At 51.3% G+C, this 18,944-nt stretch overlaps 1 protein-coding gene across 1 annotated transcript in view; it reads right to left on the bottom strand.

The window, feature by feature from the left end:
* Positions 1–13,542: 13,542 nt before the first annotated feature.
* The window catches only part of LOC144941642 (putative acyl-CoA dehydrogenase 6), a 50,926-nt gene continuing 45,524 nt past the window's right edge, over positions 13,543–18,944 (bottom strand). Inside the window, exons 8-9 of the mRNA XM_078867987.1 lie at positions 15,200–15,350; positions 13,543–15,081 (exon numbers count right to left, since the gene is read on the bottom strand). Of these exons, the coding sequence (XP_078724113.1) occupies positions 14,991–15,081; positions 15,200–15,350 (242 nt within the window). The 3' untranslated portion in view covers positions 13,543–14,990. The remainder of the gene's footprint in view (positions 15,082–15,199; positions 15,351–18,944) is intronic.

Raw genomic sequence — 18,944 nt, 5'->3', positions numbered from 1 at the left:
CTGCAGGTACCTCGGACCCCCAGGGGAGGGGCCACTGTGCAAGCCCAATAGGGGGGGGGGGGGCTGCTGGGGGCTCTAGGATCCTACGCAGCTAAGCCCTCGGCGCTGGGGCCTCAGGATCCCAGACAACCCAGACAGCTGAGCCCCTTGGCACCACCAACGGGGGGATCTAGGATCCCACGCAACCCCACCCCTCGATGGGCAAGGGGGATAAAAGGGCCGCTCCCCAGCCGATCGGGACCAGTCGCAGCTCAAGACCCAAGACCAGCCAGCTTAGGACCCTGGACCCCTTCGCCCCGCTTGTCCATGTAAGGGCCAGGACGCTGTGCGGGCCAGTGGTGGGACTCTGGGACTCCCGGCTCTACGCCCTTGTAAGGGCGAGTTCCGAGGAAGCCAGAGTCTAGACCCGCACCTTGGCTGGGTCGGGTCAGGTAGCCTCCCCTAGGGTAATTGTAGCCGGAGGACCCGAGAGCATAGCCAGTGTCAGGCACGCTAGGAGTAGGCTGTGTCCCTAGGCTGTAACAGTGTATCAGGACTGTTGGAGTGTTGTATTGTAATGAAGAAGTTACCTCTACAAGTGTCTCCGGAACCCATTACAGTTGTGAGAAGCTAAGAGGTGTGCGAATACATTTGTAGTGCTTGCGATACGCGTCACGCGCTGGGTCGGTATGCGCGCACGCGGTGGACAGTGAGGGCAAATGAGGACACAGGGCGCTGATTGGCTGGCCGTTGTTGTTGTCCAAATTAAGGTGGCGTGATGGTTAAGGGTGGTCGCAGGTGGTCGGGGGTAATTAAGGGTGCAGGGCGTTGATTGGACGAGAGGGGCTGTTGTCGGAGATTGGCGCCGGTGTGTCTGGAAAAACAACTGCCACGTGGCAGCAGGGGCTGGGGGCGAGTGGCATCGTGGGGGATGGCCTGATTAATTACGGGTTAATTGATTCGGGGATAAAATCAGGGGTTGTGGAGTGAGACAGGAGTTCGTGCCTGGGAGGAGAGACAGATGGATACGGAGCAGCAGAGTGAGTATAGCGTAGGGTAGCAGTGGAGAGAGTGAGAATAGCGTAGGGTAGCAGTGGAGAGAGTGAGTATAGCGTAGGGTAGCAGTGGAGAGAGTGAGTATAGCATAGGGTAGCAGTGGAGAGAGTGAGTATAGCGTAGGGTAGCAGTGGAGAGAGTGAGTATAGCGTAGGGTAGCAGTGGAGAGAGTGAGTATAGCGTAGGGTAGCAGCGGAGAGAGTGAGTATAGCGTAGGGTAGCAGCGGAGAGAGTGAGTATAGCATAGGGTAGCAGTGGAGAGAGTGAGTACCACGTAGGGTAGCAGCGGAGTAGCGTAGAACATCAAGAGACGATGGAGAGTAGGAAGCGGCTGGAGCGCGGAAGGAGAACGGGGTTAGTTACGACGGAGTGGGACGGCGGAGCTGATAAAGAACAGCCGAGCTGGAGAGAGAGAGCGGAGAGGAGAGTCGACGGAGGAGTAGAGGGTAGCAAGCGAGGCCAGCGGAGCGCGGCGAGCGAGCGAGGAACATTGAGCGGTGTTGACGAAGAGTTGTGGGTCTGTGTGAGCGGAGGAACATTGAGCCGTGGTGACGGGAGAGATGCGGAACTATATACGTGGAATAAAGTAACGAGGAAAGACAAGAAGCTGTCGTGTCGGTTCGAGCACTACACATTTGTAATGCAGGCGTAAGCGACCTTCCGGATGTGACGTCACGAGGAGGTGGAGCCAGGTGACGTGGGTGAAAGGTTGGGGTCCTTAAGCGGGTAAACCGGAAAGAGAGGTCAGTCGGGGTGTGAATGGAAAAGAGTGGGGCCGCGCGGGCGAACGTGAGGAGGGGGCACCGTTGGCCAGCGGGAGCCAACCCCGGAGAATAGCAGGGAGCTAAAGGGTGGTGAGAAGCTGCGGAGAGTACAGCCAGGAAGGCTGTGTGTTAGAGGCAGCGGTGTGGCTGCAGAGAGTCGCAGGAGCGACGAAGAGAGAGAGAGAGACAGCACGAGGCTGTCAGCGCTGCGGAGTAAGCAAGAGGGAGAAGAGCAGCAGCGGTTACAGCCAGGGGGGCTGAGAGTGAGTAACAGCAGCGGAGCTGCTGTGGGGGCTACAGGAGCGACAGAGGCCAACAGAGGGGCTGCTGGTGGAGAAGAGAGAGACATCGGAGTCAGTACTGTGGGGACTGAGCAAAGAGGAGACAGCCGTGTGGGTAATACAGTACGGACCAAATAAAGGACACTGAGCCAGAGATCGTGGTCAAGTCTTTTATTACACTGGTGTCAGAAGTGAAACGGCTTGTCAAGACGGCTCGGAAGAAAGAATATTCCTGTGCCATCATCTGCTACATCATCCGACTTACGATTGAGACAGATGGCGCAGCTGGAGACCTGGAAAATCGTGCTGGCGAAACCGTGTGAGCTCACCACGCCGACGACGGCAGTGGGGAGAGCCGATGGTGGTCTGCAGGCCGACGCCTTGCCTGCGCTGCCAGCGCCATCTGCCACGCGGCACGAAGACGCCATCTTGGGCGTGGCAGGGGAGAAACGGCGGGAAGCCGCCATCTTGTCTTCACCGCGGCGGGGAGACGCCGCCATCTTCAACATCGCGGCGGAGAGGCAGCCTTGCGCTGCCATCTGGAGGTGCCGCGGGGAGAGCAGCCTGCTGTGAGCTGCTGTTTTGCGAGGGGGAGCTGCGAGGAGAGGACGACGACGCTACAGCTGCTGGGGCGGGAGCTCTCCCGTCCTGGCTCGGGTGCGTGACAACGGAGCAGTCAAGTCGCCGAACGAGTTCTGCGAGACGACTCAAGTTGCCGCCCTGCCGTCCTCTTCTTGCTGCAGCCCCGGGCGAGTCGTAACGATACGCACCCGGCCTTTACACACACCTCACCCATCTTTCGAGGGCCGGGGGGGGGCGATTTTGTTTTCTCTCATGACTCGATTGTGCGGAGCGCGGTTCGGACTGTGGGTATGTGTGTGTAATAACGATGAACGCGCTATCTGCTTGTTGCTCGGTGTCAATTAAAGTGTGTACGTGTGTTGAGAATGGACGGAGAGTATGCTGTGCTTGCTGAGTGTTAAATTGTGTGTGTGCGCTGCGGTGTGGAGTTGTTATATTGATGGCGAAGTTAATTATTAACTCGGGAGTGTCGGGTATCTTGCGCTGTATCATCTCGTGGGTTACCTTGTGCGATGGGCTTAATTGAAAAATATATTTTTTTTTTTGGTGTATTGTGCTGCGAGGTGCTATGTGCGATGTGGTTGTTGCAAGAGAGAGAATATTTGTGTTGTTGCTGCAATGTTACGACTGGATTAATGGTGTGTTGGTTACCTGCAGATCGGCTTGCTATTGTGCTTAAATGTGCGCGTGTGATCGCGATATGCTGACTGTATGTGCTGTTACACCGTTCTGTACGGTTATGGGGTGCGATGCATTGATTGACTATTGGGGTTGGGATGTTATTAATTGTGCGTACCTGTTTGGAAATTGGTAACAAATTCGAGGGGGACCCTATTATTTGGTCGTATGGATGTTATGTACACGCGATTTTGTGTATATTATGGGTAACGGCGCTTTGTGAGAGAGAGAGCGCGCTTTGAGGGTGCGTGATGACGCCGTTGTGGGTGTCTCAAAGGTTAATGCTAATGGGACCGTAAATTGGCGCCAAGTTGCGTCGCGTATTCGGTTGATCGCATGCAGCCACGAGTTGCTTTGCGAGTTGGGTTGTGTAACCAATGTGGTTGGTAAAATATTGGTTAAAAATTCCCCGATATGACTGCTGCGCGCAGCAAGCTGGGGCTGTGCGTCTATCGTTGTTGGGATTGTTACAATAAGACGGGGGATGCAATTTGTGACCCCCAGCAAAGGGAAGCTGGGGTGCACGAATGGAGAAAACTGGCCACGTGTTCGCACGTTGGGCCGCCATTTTGCGCACACGCGGGGTATGGCGTCGAAGCGCTTTGCGGAAAGGGCCGCCATTTTGAGTGCGCGCGAGATATTGCGCGAACGCGCTGGGCGAAGGGGGCCGCCATTTTGAGCGCGCGGGAAAAACCTCGGTGGGGCAAATATTCCATCTGTTATGCCTGCCATTGTTGATTGGGTGATGCACGAGTGGTGGTCACGTCGGCCTATGGCTGATGGCTGACCTGACAGCCCGGAGGCGAAACCTCCGTGGTATGTCTTTAACTAATGGGCCGTGTGCTCATATGGCTCGGGGAGTCATGGTTCAGTTGTGCGGTGGCAGACTGAACCTGGTGTGCCGGGGGCTCACGGGTTTTGGGTTAGGGCGTTATTGTCTCTATAAGAGAACATTACCCCGTGGGGGGGGTCGTTGATATCTGGCCTTGCCGAGGGATTGATCTTCCCTTGGCTATGAAGCGCATTTCAAAGATTGATGGAGCTCGTTTGACGGGGTTGCAGTGGGAGACGTGTCTTATATATTTGGACGATATCATTGTCTTCAGCCGCACATTTGAGGAACATTTAACACGGCTGGAGACAGTGTTCACGAGGATGCGCTCTGCGAATTTAAAATTTAAACCAAAGAAATGCCACCTACTGCAACGGTCCGTCCGTTATCTGGGGCACATTGTGAGTGCTGAGGGGGTGTCCACGGATCCGGAAAAGACGGCGTGCGTCCGGGATTGGCCGACTCCGGCCACCGTGGGGGATGTTCGGCGGTTTTTGGGATTTGCCTCGTATTACCGAAGATTTGTGCCGGGGTCTGTTGCTGCCGACTCTCCCCTGCCTGCGTCCACTGATCTTGCTCGAGCGCCTGTCGTACCTGTTCCAGACAGGTCGGCCGTGACACCGAGGGGGACGAGGGGCCCTGCTCGGAGGGCGCCTGCCAGGTCTGCGAGACCTTCGAGCCCTGTAGCCCTTCCGACCCCGCCGCAGGCACATTCAAAGGACACGGCCAAGACTGATTCTTCGGGAACACGGGACGTTGGTGGACTTCCAACCGCAACAGGAGAATTACCCCCTGTCATTCATCGAGTTCCATCGCGTTCCCGTTCTGCGCGCGGGCCGCCGACCGTCCGGGACGGGCCGGCGACGCGCACACGCTCTAAATCACTTACGTTCGTTGATTGTATGTTGTGTTGTTGTTCTTGTTCTTACCCTTGTATTTATTGCATGCTTTCTGTACGTCCGTGATGTTCTTGTTGTTATTGTTCTGTTGTTATATTGCATGCTTGGTGTCCTTTAGCGCGGAAGGTCGGTTCACCGCATTACGCTTTGGTATTGTTCAGCCGAGGTCGGCTGGGTTTTTTCTACGGGGGAGGGTGGTGTAATGCAGGCGTAAGCGACCTTCCGGATGTGACGTCACGAGGAGGCGGAGCCAGGTGACGTGGGTGAAAGGTTGGGGTCCTTAAGCGGGTAAACCGGAAAGAGAGGTCAGTCGGGGTGTGAATGGAAAAGAGTGGGGCCGCGCGGGCGAACGTGAGGAGGGGGCACCGTTGGCCAGCGGGAGCCAACCCCGGAGAATAGCAGGGAGCTAAAGGGTGGTGAGAAGCTGCGGAGAGTACAGCCAGGAAGGCTGTGTGTTAGAGGCAGCGGTGTGGCTGCAGAGAGTCGCAGGAGCGACGAAGAGAGAGAGACAGCACGAGGCTGTCAGCGCTGCGGAGTAAGCAAGAGGGAGAAGAGCAGCAGCGGTTACAGCCAGGGGGGCTGAGAGTGAGTAACAGCAGCGGAGCTGCTGTGGGGGCTACAGGAGCGACAGAGGCCAACAGAGGGGCTGCTGGTGGAGAAGAGAGAGACATCGGAGTCAGTACTGTGGGGACTGAGCAAAGAGGAGACAGCCGTGTGGGTAATACAGTACGGACCAAATAAAGGACACTGAGCCAGAGATCGTGGTCAAGTCTTTTATTACACATTTATGAGTTTTGTAGAGTGAATGAGCAGCTCACAGCAGGGCGGGGGCGTCAAGGGTGCTCACGTGAAGCAAGCTGCTGAGACAAGGAGGTGCGGCGCAGCCACAGGCATTCCGACTGCTAATTTGACCCGGGCACGCAGATAATCTGCAGACGTGCTGACTCGGAAGCCCCGAGCACATTCCAGTAAAGGTCGAGTTCAAGGATCAACAACAGTGTCTGGGGCCAAGGGGGGTGATGCACTGCCGCCCAGCACATCACCCCCCTGGGGGTTTGATAGTTTGATAGCTCGGGATAATCTTTGTGCTTCTCCATGAACAGTTTAACAGCATTCAACAGCTCAAGAAAACGCGACATCACTTTACTGCAAGTTCCCGAGAAGATCATCTTCAAGCTCATCGATGAGAATCTTGAACAGGCTGAGGTTAAGAACTTTCGTGTGAATGAAATTAGCAATTTCCAGCACGGGTTTCATAACGTCTAAATTCAGCGTTTTTGACACCAGTTGCTCCCAATGAATGATGCAGTGGAATGTCCAGAATTCACGAAATTTGTCGTCAGATCCGAGCATAGATTGAGCCCCATCCATTTAAATTGCCGGAGGTTTTTGTAAATGTAGGTTGTTTTTTTCAATATCTGTCTCTAATGCTTCTTTCACATCAATGCCATGGGTTCTGTCTTTAAATGGTATAATGTCCTGCTGACTCTTGTCTTCTCGACAGACCTGTTCTTCACCTGAGGACGGCTGCTTGCGTTGTGGCCGAAACGTCGTGAGAATTATTTTATTGTTTTATTTTTATTATTTTATGATTTCCCTTCTACGTGACTTTACCGAAAGAACCAAGAATACGAGCCAATTGTGAAACCAATCCAAAAACATAACTGCAGTAACCCAGGCTTTCTTATTCGATTGGTAGTACACAGGCAAACAGTGTTTATTTCTCCCCTATAATCCCCGCGGGTTCATGAAATGATAAAACAGTATCGACTTCACCATAAAGCCCGCAGCATGACCACATCCTCTTCCACCATAAGGTAGTCTCGTCAACGTTAAATACTTATTCACACTTTTCGACCTTCTCGGTGATCGTGCGTAACTCGGCTAAGCGTTTGCTGCCTCGTGATCCGCAGATGCTGCCTCGCCTGTGAGTTTACATTGTGCAATGCAAATCTCTCCTTAAAATTCTCCAACCAGCCATTGGATGCGTTAAAGGTATGCTAGCTTATCTTACTTGACCCCTCACCACCTGATTATTTATGAAAATATTTGTAAAGGCTTAGGGTCTTGACTTGATGCAAATCACATATTGGTCCACAGGCCCGTTCTTTGGGCTTGTCCTCCATCGAAATGTGATGCCCTTTCCGTTTTCACCATGCCCTGGTCACATATCACATGAGACACTTCAGCTCTTCTATGTGCGCTATAAGTGCCACTGTTCCTTATTTCATTTTTTCTATATAATGTCCTGTTGATTAATTCACACCATACTTATTACCCATGGCTTAAGCACTCATACCACCGCATAGTTTATCAGGCATTTCTATCTTTTGCACAAGTCTTTTTTTCTTTCATATGGCTAATGTAGATGCAGAGCAACAAATACAATATATACAATATCACATTCAGGTGGTCAAACCAGATAACCACGTTAGTAGTGGAATTTATAGCTGTAATGTTCCCTTGGTATTTGTGGATCTGACATTGTGTCGTTATACGTTGTACGGTCTGTTCTGGATGACCAGTCACACATTGGAGAGTTTTTAATTTTCCACTTGTGCATCAGGTATCCACATCTGCCATGGTTTGTGCGGATGCAAGATGTGAGTTATTTTGAACTCCATTCAGCTCTCATCGGGGTTGAACTCGTATTGTTCACGGTTAAGCGCATGGGTCAGAAAGGGCTCACGAGACATCAAATGATGACGAGGAACGTTATTGAGGTCGTGATGAATGGGAAGACGACTGATTTCCTCGATTCACAGGACTTCCCGGAGGGTTGCAGTATTCTGGCAGATGGATGGGGAAGAGATTTGTGACAGCACAGGCAGCCACGGTGTTTGGGTCGACTTGAGGGTTCCAGTGATTCCCATCAGTGAGCTGCTCCGACAGGCAAGGCTGTGATGGGTAGGTCATGTAGCCCACATTCCCAGCCACCGCATGCCGAAGCAGCTTCTGTTTGACCAGATAGAGAGGGCTAAACAGGCACGACAATTGCTGGAGAAGAGATGGACTGATGCGGTATGGGAGGATGTGGAGTTGAGTGGACTTGCCGAAGACTGGTATCAGCGGTGTCAAGATCGGCCTCTATGGAGGAGGCTCGTGAAGGATGCTGCTGGGCAGTAGAAGGCAGTCGCCCTTCAACAACGGCGGGCAAATGAGCGATGCTCACAATGAGCGGAGCGCCGAGTTGATACAATTCAGCAAGTTGGCACAGGAAGGGGTACAGCTGCTGCATTTGCCAGTCATCTCAGTCAACCCATGGTACCTGAGTCTGTCCTGTGACCTCCTGTCAGCGAGCCTTCGACACTTCACGTGGACTCAAAGTGCACCTGGCCTGGCACAGGCGCCATGGTGACGTTACCGTCACTGAGTGGTGAATGGCGGGTATTGGTGGGGAGCGGTAGTGTAGCGGCTAGCGCGCTGTGCTAGGAAAGCGGCGACCCGAGTTCAATCCCCGTTCCAATGGCGGCTCGTGACATTTTCACTAGGTATAATTGTTGTGAGTGACCTCTGAAAATATGGTGTTCTAATTTAAAAAAAAAACCTCATGTTATTGGCCTTCCCGTGAAAGTTATATAACGGACTTATCTACCAACGGTCGGCATTATAAACATTACGAAACAAAACAACAAAGCACTCAAATGCTCGCTAACAGCACTTGCTCCTAGTCTGTTAAGGCCAGTGGCGGGCCGTGTATTTTATAGTGCTATTCTCCCGAAATTAAACGGCCTTCGAATACCCTCACCATGACACCAGGGCTATAGGCGATTGTCATTCGACGTAACCACCCCATATTCAGTGACAGTAACCTTGATCGAGTGGAATAAAGTGATTTAACACGAGGCTCAACACCTATGAGAGTTAAGATACACTAATTGCAGAGACATGATTACATGGTGACTGAAACCATAAAGGATGTACCACTATTACACAGTATGACAGGATGCTGGATCACAAATAGATATCGCATATCCCAAATCAATGTCATTACCAAAGAAACAAGAAACTCACAACAACCAGTCACATTTACTCATACCACCACCAACCAAGCAAAAATTTCGTAAAACTAATATAACAAATCAGGATTCGACAGGCTTCCCCACAGATTCCAGCCAAGTTGCTGGGCCTAAACGCACATGCCACCACGCACACTCAAAGGCACAGCCAGGCCACTGAATCTGCATATCATTGGCACCAGCAGCATTGATCTAAAGCATGCAATAATAATAAATAGCTAGTAACAGGCCCGGCTTTTCTTGAAAGGTCTTCTTAAAAAAGGATTGGCCAGTAAATCCGCCACCAAATCATTTTCTTCTCCTCCCGCAGCCATTGTGCGTTAAAAAACAACAGGGCTAATAAAACATCTAAACAAAAAATCTAAAGCACTACATCTAAAAATCTAAACGTCACGAAAGAAAGTGTAAATACATCTTAGATGATGCTACGTTATGTGCGAGCTAGTTTTACTTCGGTTAGCAAACTGGCCCTCCGATCACGGCACACGAAAAATTATAACAGAGGCGGCTAGGCCAGCTCGAAGGCTCGGGCGTGTCAAAGAATACGCCCAACATGGCAAACTCGAAATCTGATTGGTTAAAGAATATGACAATCAACTACATCGTCCCGATTTGCTTCAACAGCAGAGGGGATTCACTCGAAATCCTGAAGGCCTCAGGTAGATTTTTTACCCCGAGAGGCGGAGACAGCACAGGTGGAAAATCTGATTTGATAAAAGCTCTAATTTATATGAGCTGCACTGGGAGCAGCACAACTGAGAGAGTAACACTGAAATGCTGTTAATAGATTGACGGGAACGAACTTTGAAAAATACATATCGCGTTAATGAAAGTATATATTAAATTATAAAAAATAAAATTTTCTGATTCTGACAATCTCTAGGCCAGCAGAGAATGCCTTGCTGACCCTGACGGTCCAACTCTGGTTAAAGCTAAAAAGGGAGATCTTTGTCTTTTGTGTGTGTGTCCGTGCGTGTAGGGGGAGCAGTAGTGCAATGGTTATCGCACTGTGCTACCAACCTGCCTCGCGAGTTAGATTCCCACTCACGACCAACACCAGTGACGATTATCTGAATAGGTCCTGGGCCTCCCCTAGGTCGGCTCAGTCTCAAATGAGTACCTGTTGCAGTGTAACCATTACCACTGGGGATACAAAGGCAGCCAGGCGTGGTGCTGGCTACTCACCTCCTTGTGTGCCAGCATTCATAGGCGCTGCTCTCTAATAGCATTTGACCAAACAGCCTGATAAGGCTATATGGAGCGTCGTTGGAGTGTCCTTTGTCTTGCGTACGCACGTGCCCAGTGTGTTTGTGTCTGTGCAACTGTGGTTACTCATTGCGCCCCTTCCAATAAACAAGCCAGCATCAGGACTCAATGTAAGTGAAAATAAAACAGATACTATTTTCTATTCATGTTACTTTAGTTCATGTTTTATTTACTATACAGTATTTTTTACAGTGTTACATGTGTAATGGCATAGAAAAATTGTGTAGTGGCATAGGGTAGTAGCATAGCGCTGGCTGCTGGCAGGGAAGGGGATCTGCGGCTTACAGCAGCCCTGACGTCAGAAGGCCAGGATAAACACCAGAGGGGGATCTGGGGGAAAGGTCACAGAAGAGGCACACCAAGAACCCGCCAGGAGCTTCCAGAAAGGGGGCGTAGCCAGGGGCGGAGCCAGGCCACGCTGACAGTTATATGAGTCGCCCCTGTCGGGGACCTCGGAGCTGTTGTTGGAGTGGAATCCCCGTCGTGCTGCTGAAGTCTTTGTCACCATTCTTCTCGTCGTCTTCACCATCCTTCTTGTCATCGTCTCCGTCTTCACCATCTCGGGGCGTCACCAGTCAGGCAGCCTACCAACTGTCCTGACTGAGTAGCGTCGCCAACAATAGATTAACTAATTATTAAGAGTGTTAAACCCGATGGTGCTTGTTAATAAAGAAGTGCCTCCAAGTCTTATCGTCTCCGTGTTAGTCACTACACATTCACATGTAAATATGTTTTATTCATGAGTTTAACAATGCTTCCCTTTTTTGTTGAACCATAACACATTTCATAACACTGACCGTATGCCCATTTAAATACAGTATATTAGTGTTCCGACTTACATTAGTGATCCGACTTACAAACGGATCCCAGGAACTAATTATATTCGTAAGTCGATGATTGTCCTATTACATCTGACACCGTGATGTCAAAGCACGGGCCCCCTCAAAGCACGAGGCCTGGGGTGGTCATCCGGATTTGCCGTACCCTAGAGACAGCTGTGATCTCAGTGGTATTACAGTATCCGTGAGTGGATATTCCAGAGCGTATGTCTCTATAAGGTGTTTGAAAAACAAGACACCTGGGAGCCGGTCCACAGTGCTTACTGTAACCTTACTCAGCCCTGCAACCTAACCACCTCTGGCTACAACTCTACTCAGTTTGCGCCGAGACCTTCAATTCTGTGCAACTTTGCTCGGGCCATGCTTAAAACCTTTAGACCCAGAGAATTGTGCAACTCACCTCCGTCCACGTCCAAGACCTTTATAACCTGCAAACTTGTGTAATGACTCCAGGAGACACTGCCTTTTGATGATTACTTGACAGTGAAAATCCCAACTCCAGCAGCAGCCCCAATCCTCTCCTCTCGACCCCTTTTATCCCCAGCTTGGCCATCCCTTGACCCTTGGCCACGCCCCTATTCTCAAACCCTCTCGCTGGCTCTCGATCCTTGATCCGCACCTGTCCCCTTCTATCACTTGGCCACAGCCCCTATTCTCGATCCTTCTCGTTGACCCCAGATCGTTCCCGTCTGTCCCTTAACCTGTAATTACCCCGTGGCCCCGAGTATCTTACCATGCTAATTCCCCTGTCATTACCCCCTGTGACCGCTAGTCCCCTGTACTGTCTTTACATCTGCAAGCACCAATGTTGCTCGGCTTGTGCCTGAGACCTCTGAATCAACGACCTGTGCAGTGTTGCTTGACCTGTGATCTCCAAGCTTGCGATTGCACATTGCTCGGTTTATAACAAGACCTGCAAGTCCACTTTGTAGCTCAGCTTGTCCTGTGTCTCAGATCTGTGCACTCGTGACCTCTGCACCTTGCTCAGCTTGTGCCAAGACCTGCAACTCTGCGACCTGCGCAGCCCTGCTTGACGTGTCTGCAACCTGAGCTTGCAATCTCGGTTGCCCCATTTGAGCTTTTGTAGAGGCTTGTGGCTTAGAATTACACCCCTGCTTCCATGAATGTGCACTGGTCTGGGCATTCATTGCTAGCTATTAGGACTTTGTTGATCTTGATATAAACTAACCAAGTACTTTCTACTGCCATTACCATTGATTTTGTCCATGACTCATTTTATCTCAATGCCCTGTAACCTGGAAATCGTTGCATATTCTCGAGTTCTTTGCAAATCCCAGTTACAGTACTTCATTTATCCTTGACCTGAAATAAGTTTATTTTGGTCGGCCCACAATTTGAGACGAGTAATTCAGACGTTGTAGAACTTATACTATGGTTTATGTACATTTGGACAATAACAATCTAGGGTATGAGGTTGAGAATAAATCTATAGAAAACCAAGCTGTGACTGTAATCAAATTTATCAGTGGCTCTTTATTATGCCTGTACTCGTGGAACTCCTGTTGTGTTTTGGAGTATTTCATATTTCAGAATTTCTCTGTTGCCTCTTAGATGCAATACCTGAAATCCACAACCCCACTGTCACGTGTTGACTTCCTTGATTTAATTTTACTTTCTGCATAATGACTAACTAGGGGTATTTAACTTGAGTATTTAGGGTTGAAGCGGTGGCAGAAGAGTTAGCGCACTACATTAATGAGTGACCAAAATTCGATTCACAGGCATGGCTGACATCGCATTATCATTAAGTTCAATAGCATATCCTTCATAATGTAATTACTATCACGGCAACCCTACTCTACATCTTTCCCCCCATTGGCCCCACATTTGGGTGGGGTTGATGTGACCCAGCGCAACCGCGTGAACCACATGTTGCTGAGGTAAGCAGTTCGAATTTGGCAGGCCACCCAGGTTAATACCGCGGGTTTATTAACTGTAAAATACTGCACAACCATCTGCTTCACAGTGGACGTGTCCTTGTGCTGCACAGTGACAGCTGCTGGGGATGTCCTATTGAGATGTGATGCAAGACACGTTTAGGTGCCGAAGCATTTAAGCAAACCCCATATAAATGGAAGAAAACATGTACATGTTACGTCGGTATGTTTGTAATGAGGACGTGCGAAATCTAACATTTATAACATTTATTCAAATTCACTTTCATAACCACCCAGATCTCACTGACAAAATCGTAGCTGGAGCCATCAATTAGGTGGAAGCAGCGAGTTCAATTAAACCGGTATATACTATATATACCAGGAGCGGCAGTCATTGTAGTGATTGTAAGTGCACATTTCTTAAGTCCCTGGTGATATTAAGGTTTGAAATATCAACACAAAGGACAACATCATGAATGGTTTATTAAAAACAGCTTGCCAATATGAAAATATTACCAACACTTTCAAACACCAGTCAAAAAAAATGATGTTCGTCATCATATTGTTAACGTGGGCGAAGGCACTGGGTGGGAGTAAAACCACTGAACAGCTTCTGTTTGCAGGATAACACAAAGATTGGTATATTGTCAAGATGTTTATAGCCATGAGCCAGCTGTAGAAATTCCTTGTGCCTATGGCAGAGGTGAGCCTACCCATAGGACAACCAATGTCGACTGGAGAGATGGGCTGAGTCAAACCTTCAAACCAGAATAAAAAAAAATTCTTCTCGGTTCTTTCGGTAAAGTCACGTAGAAGGGAAATAATAAAATAATAAAAATAAAACAATAAAATACAATTCTCACGACGTTTCGGCCACAACGCAAGCAGCCGTCCGCAGGTGGAGAACAGGGCTGTCGGAAAGACGGAAACGTCGTGAGAATTGTATTTAATTATGTAAATTTTATTTTATTTTATTATTTCCCTTCTACGTGACTTACCGAAAGAACCAAGAAGATGAATCAATGCAGTCACGAAAGCTTTAAATCGAAATTCAGAATTGAATTCATAACGTTCCAATTTTGAGCCACTTTCTCTAGATTGAAACCACATCACTGGATTAATGAGTTATACTCATCTGTGACATAATGAGTGCCATTTATAACAGGTCATTACGCATCAACATTATATCAACAGCTTCACTGCCATGAGACCACGAAGAGAGTTAATTACTCTTTTGCAGAAAGTAATGCTGCAGAGGCAGCTGCATCAATGAACTTAGAAGAGCCAGGCACAACTCACTATGCAGGACTGAACACTGCTGTAGTCTTAGTCAATTCACGATGACGTGGCCAAGCGGCAGCACATTCGCTTGTTGCAGAGGTCCTCGGTTTGAAACCGGTATGCCACCCTGGTTAACACCGAGGTGTGTATTACCTATTAAAACTGCACACGGTTTTCCTTGCAGTGGACGTTAAAGATCTCGCGACGTCATCGGAAAAATATTAGACCATTGTATGCTCATGTCACAGTCCAAATGTTTTAATATATAATGAGACCGCAAATGACTCGAATGCAAAAAATTTTAGTCATTTGAAAACTTCGAAGGAACCTCCTGACAACATTTTTTAGACTTCCCATGCTTAAGAACGGATTACACAGCATAGCAGCTCAAATGGGATTATACATGCAATCATCTTCCTTTACTGGTAAACAAATGGCCACTTTCAGGCCGGTGCTGAGTCACATACCACCCAGGGAAAGGCTGTCATTACAGGGTTTCCTGGGCTTAAAACAAAACTCTTCTTCAAGATGTTTGCTTATATTTGGTTATGGGGACAACACATTTTCATCAGTATTTTTGCGATGGAGCCCATGTGAGGTCTTGATTGCTGTGTTCCTATTTGCCCGGTAGGGTTCCCATGTGCTTACAGATGATGGAGAGCATAACTTCATCTGCACCACCAGCAATAGAAAGTAATCTGCCATCCCTGGGAAAACAAAACGTCGTGGTTTATATTCCTGAAATGAAAACATATTTCAGTGCCACAGCTCGTATGAAGGTGGCATGCAGTGTCATCAAGCAGCTCTCTGAGATATACGGCTCACCTGAAGAGACGGCTCACGTAAACCTCATTGGTGAAGCCCATGCCGCCCCAGAACTGCAGGCACGCGTCAGTGAGCTCACGCACCAGGCGACCAGCCTTCAGCTTGGCCATGGACGCCAGCATGGTCACATCGTGGCCCTGCACGTCGAAATCTGCGAGGCAAATGTGCAGCTGCATTACATGGCAGCACGGCCTAGCAGCGCGAAGACCATGCGCTGCACAGTGCCTGATGAGGCAGCCAGGAGGCGCAAGGGTCAGGGCCTGGCTGCATTGCCCTCAGGCACCCTTGGCTACGTCGCCTAAATTGTTGAGACCGTGGAGGGGACCCGTGGAGGTCGTGCGCGTTGCACGGCCCCAGTGCGTTCAGATAAAGTGGGGAAAGCGCCGTTGGTACGTTCACCCCTCCCGACTGAAACCGTTCTCGCCTCCATATGGCCTCCCCTTGTGTCGTGAGGGCCGAGCGTGTGACGTGACTGGCGACCCACAGGGGGAAATGTCTCTGCCTGATCCACACGTATTTTCGCCTGATCTGCTCCCAGGTGTCTCGGAACTGACAGCTGCCGACCACCGGCGGCCGGATCTCCGCGGCGGGGCCGGCCCTTTCAGGCCCGTTCCGCGCCGTCTGGAGCTGCCGGAACCGCCGGACAGTCGTCAGTGTCCCGCCCCATATGACGGACCAGCCAGACGGACTCGCGCCAGGTCGCGCTACTTTGCGTGACCCGCCTCGTGAGGAGTCGGGGCAGTTGGAGCGCCTCGTCACTGCGTGTAGTCGCAGGGACGCTGGGCGCGTTCGTTTTCTGGAATTCGCGTGTATTGTGTTGTTGTTGACTTTCTTGTGTTCGTTGTCAATTTGTACATAGTTCTTGTTGTTGTTGTTGTTGTTCTTGTTATGTTACGGGGCACACTGGGGGGTTACGGGGTTTTTTTTTTTGGTTTGGGTTGTCGTCTTATCGTTGCGGTTGGTTGTTGTTAGCAGCCGGGCCGGCTGCGAGCTATGTGGGAGGGGGTGATGTAGTGGTGATACGCGCTGGGGGTATACGTCGTGTGCCAGCGCGTATGTACGGGTGTGTGTGTGGTGACGCGCGCTGACGGGGAGGAGCAGGCGTCAGCGCGGGTGGGGGTAGTGCTGCTGATTGGCTGTGTGCCGGTGACGCGCTGAGAGGGAGTGATCGGGTGGCAGCGCGGTGTGATTGGTCGAGGAGTGGAAACACGCGCTGGGCGGAAACGGATCGTAGAGATAGCGCATGGTGATTGGGTAACTGAGGAGCGGTGCCGACGTTGAGGTCCGCATCCGCTCCGTCTCCCGGGAGGAAGGGATATATAAGGAGATGCACAGAGGAGTAGAGGGGGGAAGTGGAACCATCTAGGAATGAAGACGAAGGTGCAGAGATAGAGCCCGGAGAGGAGAGTAATGGAGAGTAAGGGAGAGTAATGTAGAGTAATGGAGAGTAATGTACAAGGTGTAGCCAGAGAGAGAGAAAGGTCTACACGAGCCGAGTAATGTACAGTGTGTAGCCAGAGAGAGTGTAAGGTCTACACGAGCCGAGTAATGCATATGGTGTAGCCAGAGAGAGTGTAAGGTCTACACGAGCCGAGTAATGCATACGGTGTAGCCAGAGAGAGTATAAGGTCTACACGAGATAGGTACTGAAGAGTGTGTAGCCGGAGATGTAAGGTCTACACGAGACGGGTACTGAAGAGTGTGTAGCCAGATGTGTAAAGTCTACACGAGACGAGTGAAGAGTGTAGCGGAGGCGTAAGGTCTACACGAGACGAGTAAAGGGTGTAGCCGAGGCGCAGAGTCTACACGAGAGGAGAGAAGAGTGTAGCCGAGGCGCGGAGTCTACACGAGGCACAGAGAGCCAGCAGCACAGAGTCTACGGGAGTTGAGAGAAGTGTGGAGCGGAGAGAAGAGGTCACGAGTTGTATCGTTGTATGGTGACCGTACTGTGAAGAAGAGAGGCCACGCGTTGTATCGTTCAAGTCAAGATTTAATAAAAGAAGTGTGTTCCCGTCAAAGGAGTTTCCTGCCGTCATTTCCAATACTTCATCTGGCATCAGAAGTGAAACGGGCTTCCAAGTATGGAGACAAGGAAGACCCGTAGGACCCACGGGATTGACCGCGAGGAAAACCTGGACGACTCGGGGCCGCTGGTGGCGGGGGGTGAGGAGGACGACTTGCCCACGCTACAGGATCCGTCGACGGCGCCGGGCGAGCGACCGGGGACCGAGGCCGTGCTTCGTGAGGCGCACTCCCGACTGGAGGAGCTGCTGCTCGCCGCCGCGTCCATCTTGGCGGAGATCAGCTCGTCGGGAGGAGCGGGGACGGTGGGGGACATTTTACAAGGTCGCCCCGCAGATTCCCGCCAAAACGAATGGGGGATTCCAGCCATTGCGCCTGGGCCTACTTTTGGCGGGAACGGCGAGCGCCACGTGGTGGTGGGGTCCCAAGCGCGCGCATCCACGTCATCGGCGCGTGATGGGGTCCGCCATTTTACGTCTGCCGCTGGAGCCGCCATCTTACACACCGACGGAGAGGCGGAGAGGAACCACGAGGCGGATGACTTCATTTTTCAGCAGCGTCTGCCCACGTTGTCAGCCTTCAAGGCGGAAGGCGGAGACTGGGGCCAATTTCAGCGAAGGTTTTTGGCGCATCAAGAGATGTCCGCGTGGTCCGATGCTACGGCGCTGCGGGCGTTGCCTGCCATGCTGGACGACGACGCGCTCGCGGCCTTCAGGTCCGCACGGAAGTCGGACCGCTCCACGCTGAAGGATGCGCTGGGTCTGTTGGCCAGGGTCTACGGACCTCCCTCGGCGTGCCGCCATCATTTCTACGCAAGACGGAAAGCGGACACGGAGACCGCGCTGGCCTATCGCACGGCGTTGCTGGCTCTTGCCGATGCTGCGTTCCCTCGGATGGATGAGGAGGGCCAAGACGCGATGGTTTTGGAGCAGCTGCTTAAGTTGGCGCAGGACCTGGGGGTCCCTATCAACACAGCTGACGAGATTGATATTTCTTCTTTGAGAGTCGCCACGAGTATTCAAGCGCACGAGGCCCTACAACGGAAACAAGGAGTTGGTTGCAACGCTGCCGTCGTCGCAGCTCCGGGTTCGGTGGTCACCGAACCCCAAGTCGTCAGCCCACGAGAGGAGGCGTTCGCCGCGGGACGACCAGGGGACTGGAGGCCGGGGGCTCGGTCGCCTCTGCGATCGGGCCGAAAGTCGGAGCAACCGAGATCTACTCCGACCCTCGTCACGTGCTATAACTGCGGCCTCCGGGGCCACGTGGCGTCCGGGTGCCGCGCTCCGCGTCAGCGCGCCATGGGGGCTCGGCTGGACGACGACCGAGAGCCCAAGTCATCTCTACAATCCCCGGCAAGTCGCGGCACCTCACACGCTCGGCCTGTATACTCGACACACATGGGATGCCGCGTCGCGGCGGAGGAGGGCCGGTTAAGGTTCGGGGATTCGGTTCGGCGAGAGGGGTTCGGCCGGGACCAGGGAGATATTGAATGGGCGGAATTGGGGCATAGAATTGTGGCTGCTTCGGCGGGTTCGTCCGTTGTTACGGGATCTATTGATGGGGTCGAGATTAGGGTGTTAGTGGACACGGGGGCGTCGGCAACTATTATATCGGACCTCATTTATAATATTCTTCCAGTCCAATGTCGTCCGCTGCTCCCGGTGGATGTGCCATTTTACGCCGCTAATGGGGGATCGTTGGGCATTATCGGTCAGATTAGGGC

The sequence above is a fragment of the Lampetra fluviatilis genome, chromosome 25 (assembly GCF_964198595.1).
Source record: "Lampetra fluviatilis chromosome 25, kcLamFluv1.1, whole genome shotgun sequence".
Lineage (NCBI taxonomy): Eukaryota > Metazoa > Chordata > Hyperoartia > Petromyzontiformes > Petromyzontidae > Lampetra > Lampetra fluviatilis.
The sequence above is the reverse complement of the archived record's forward strand: the minus strand, read 5'-3'. Positions and strand labels throughout refer to the sequence as shown.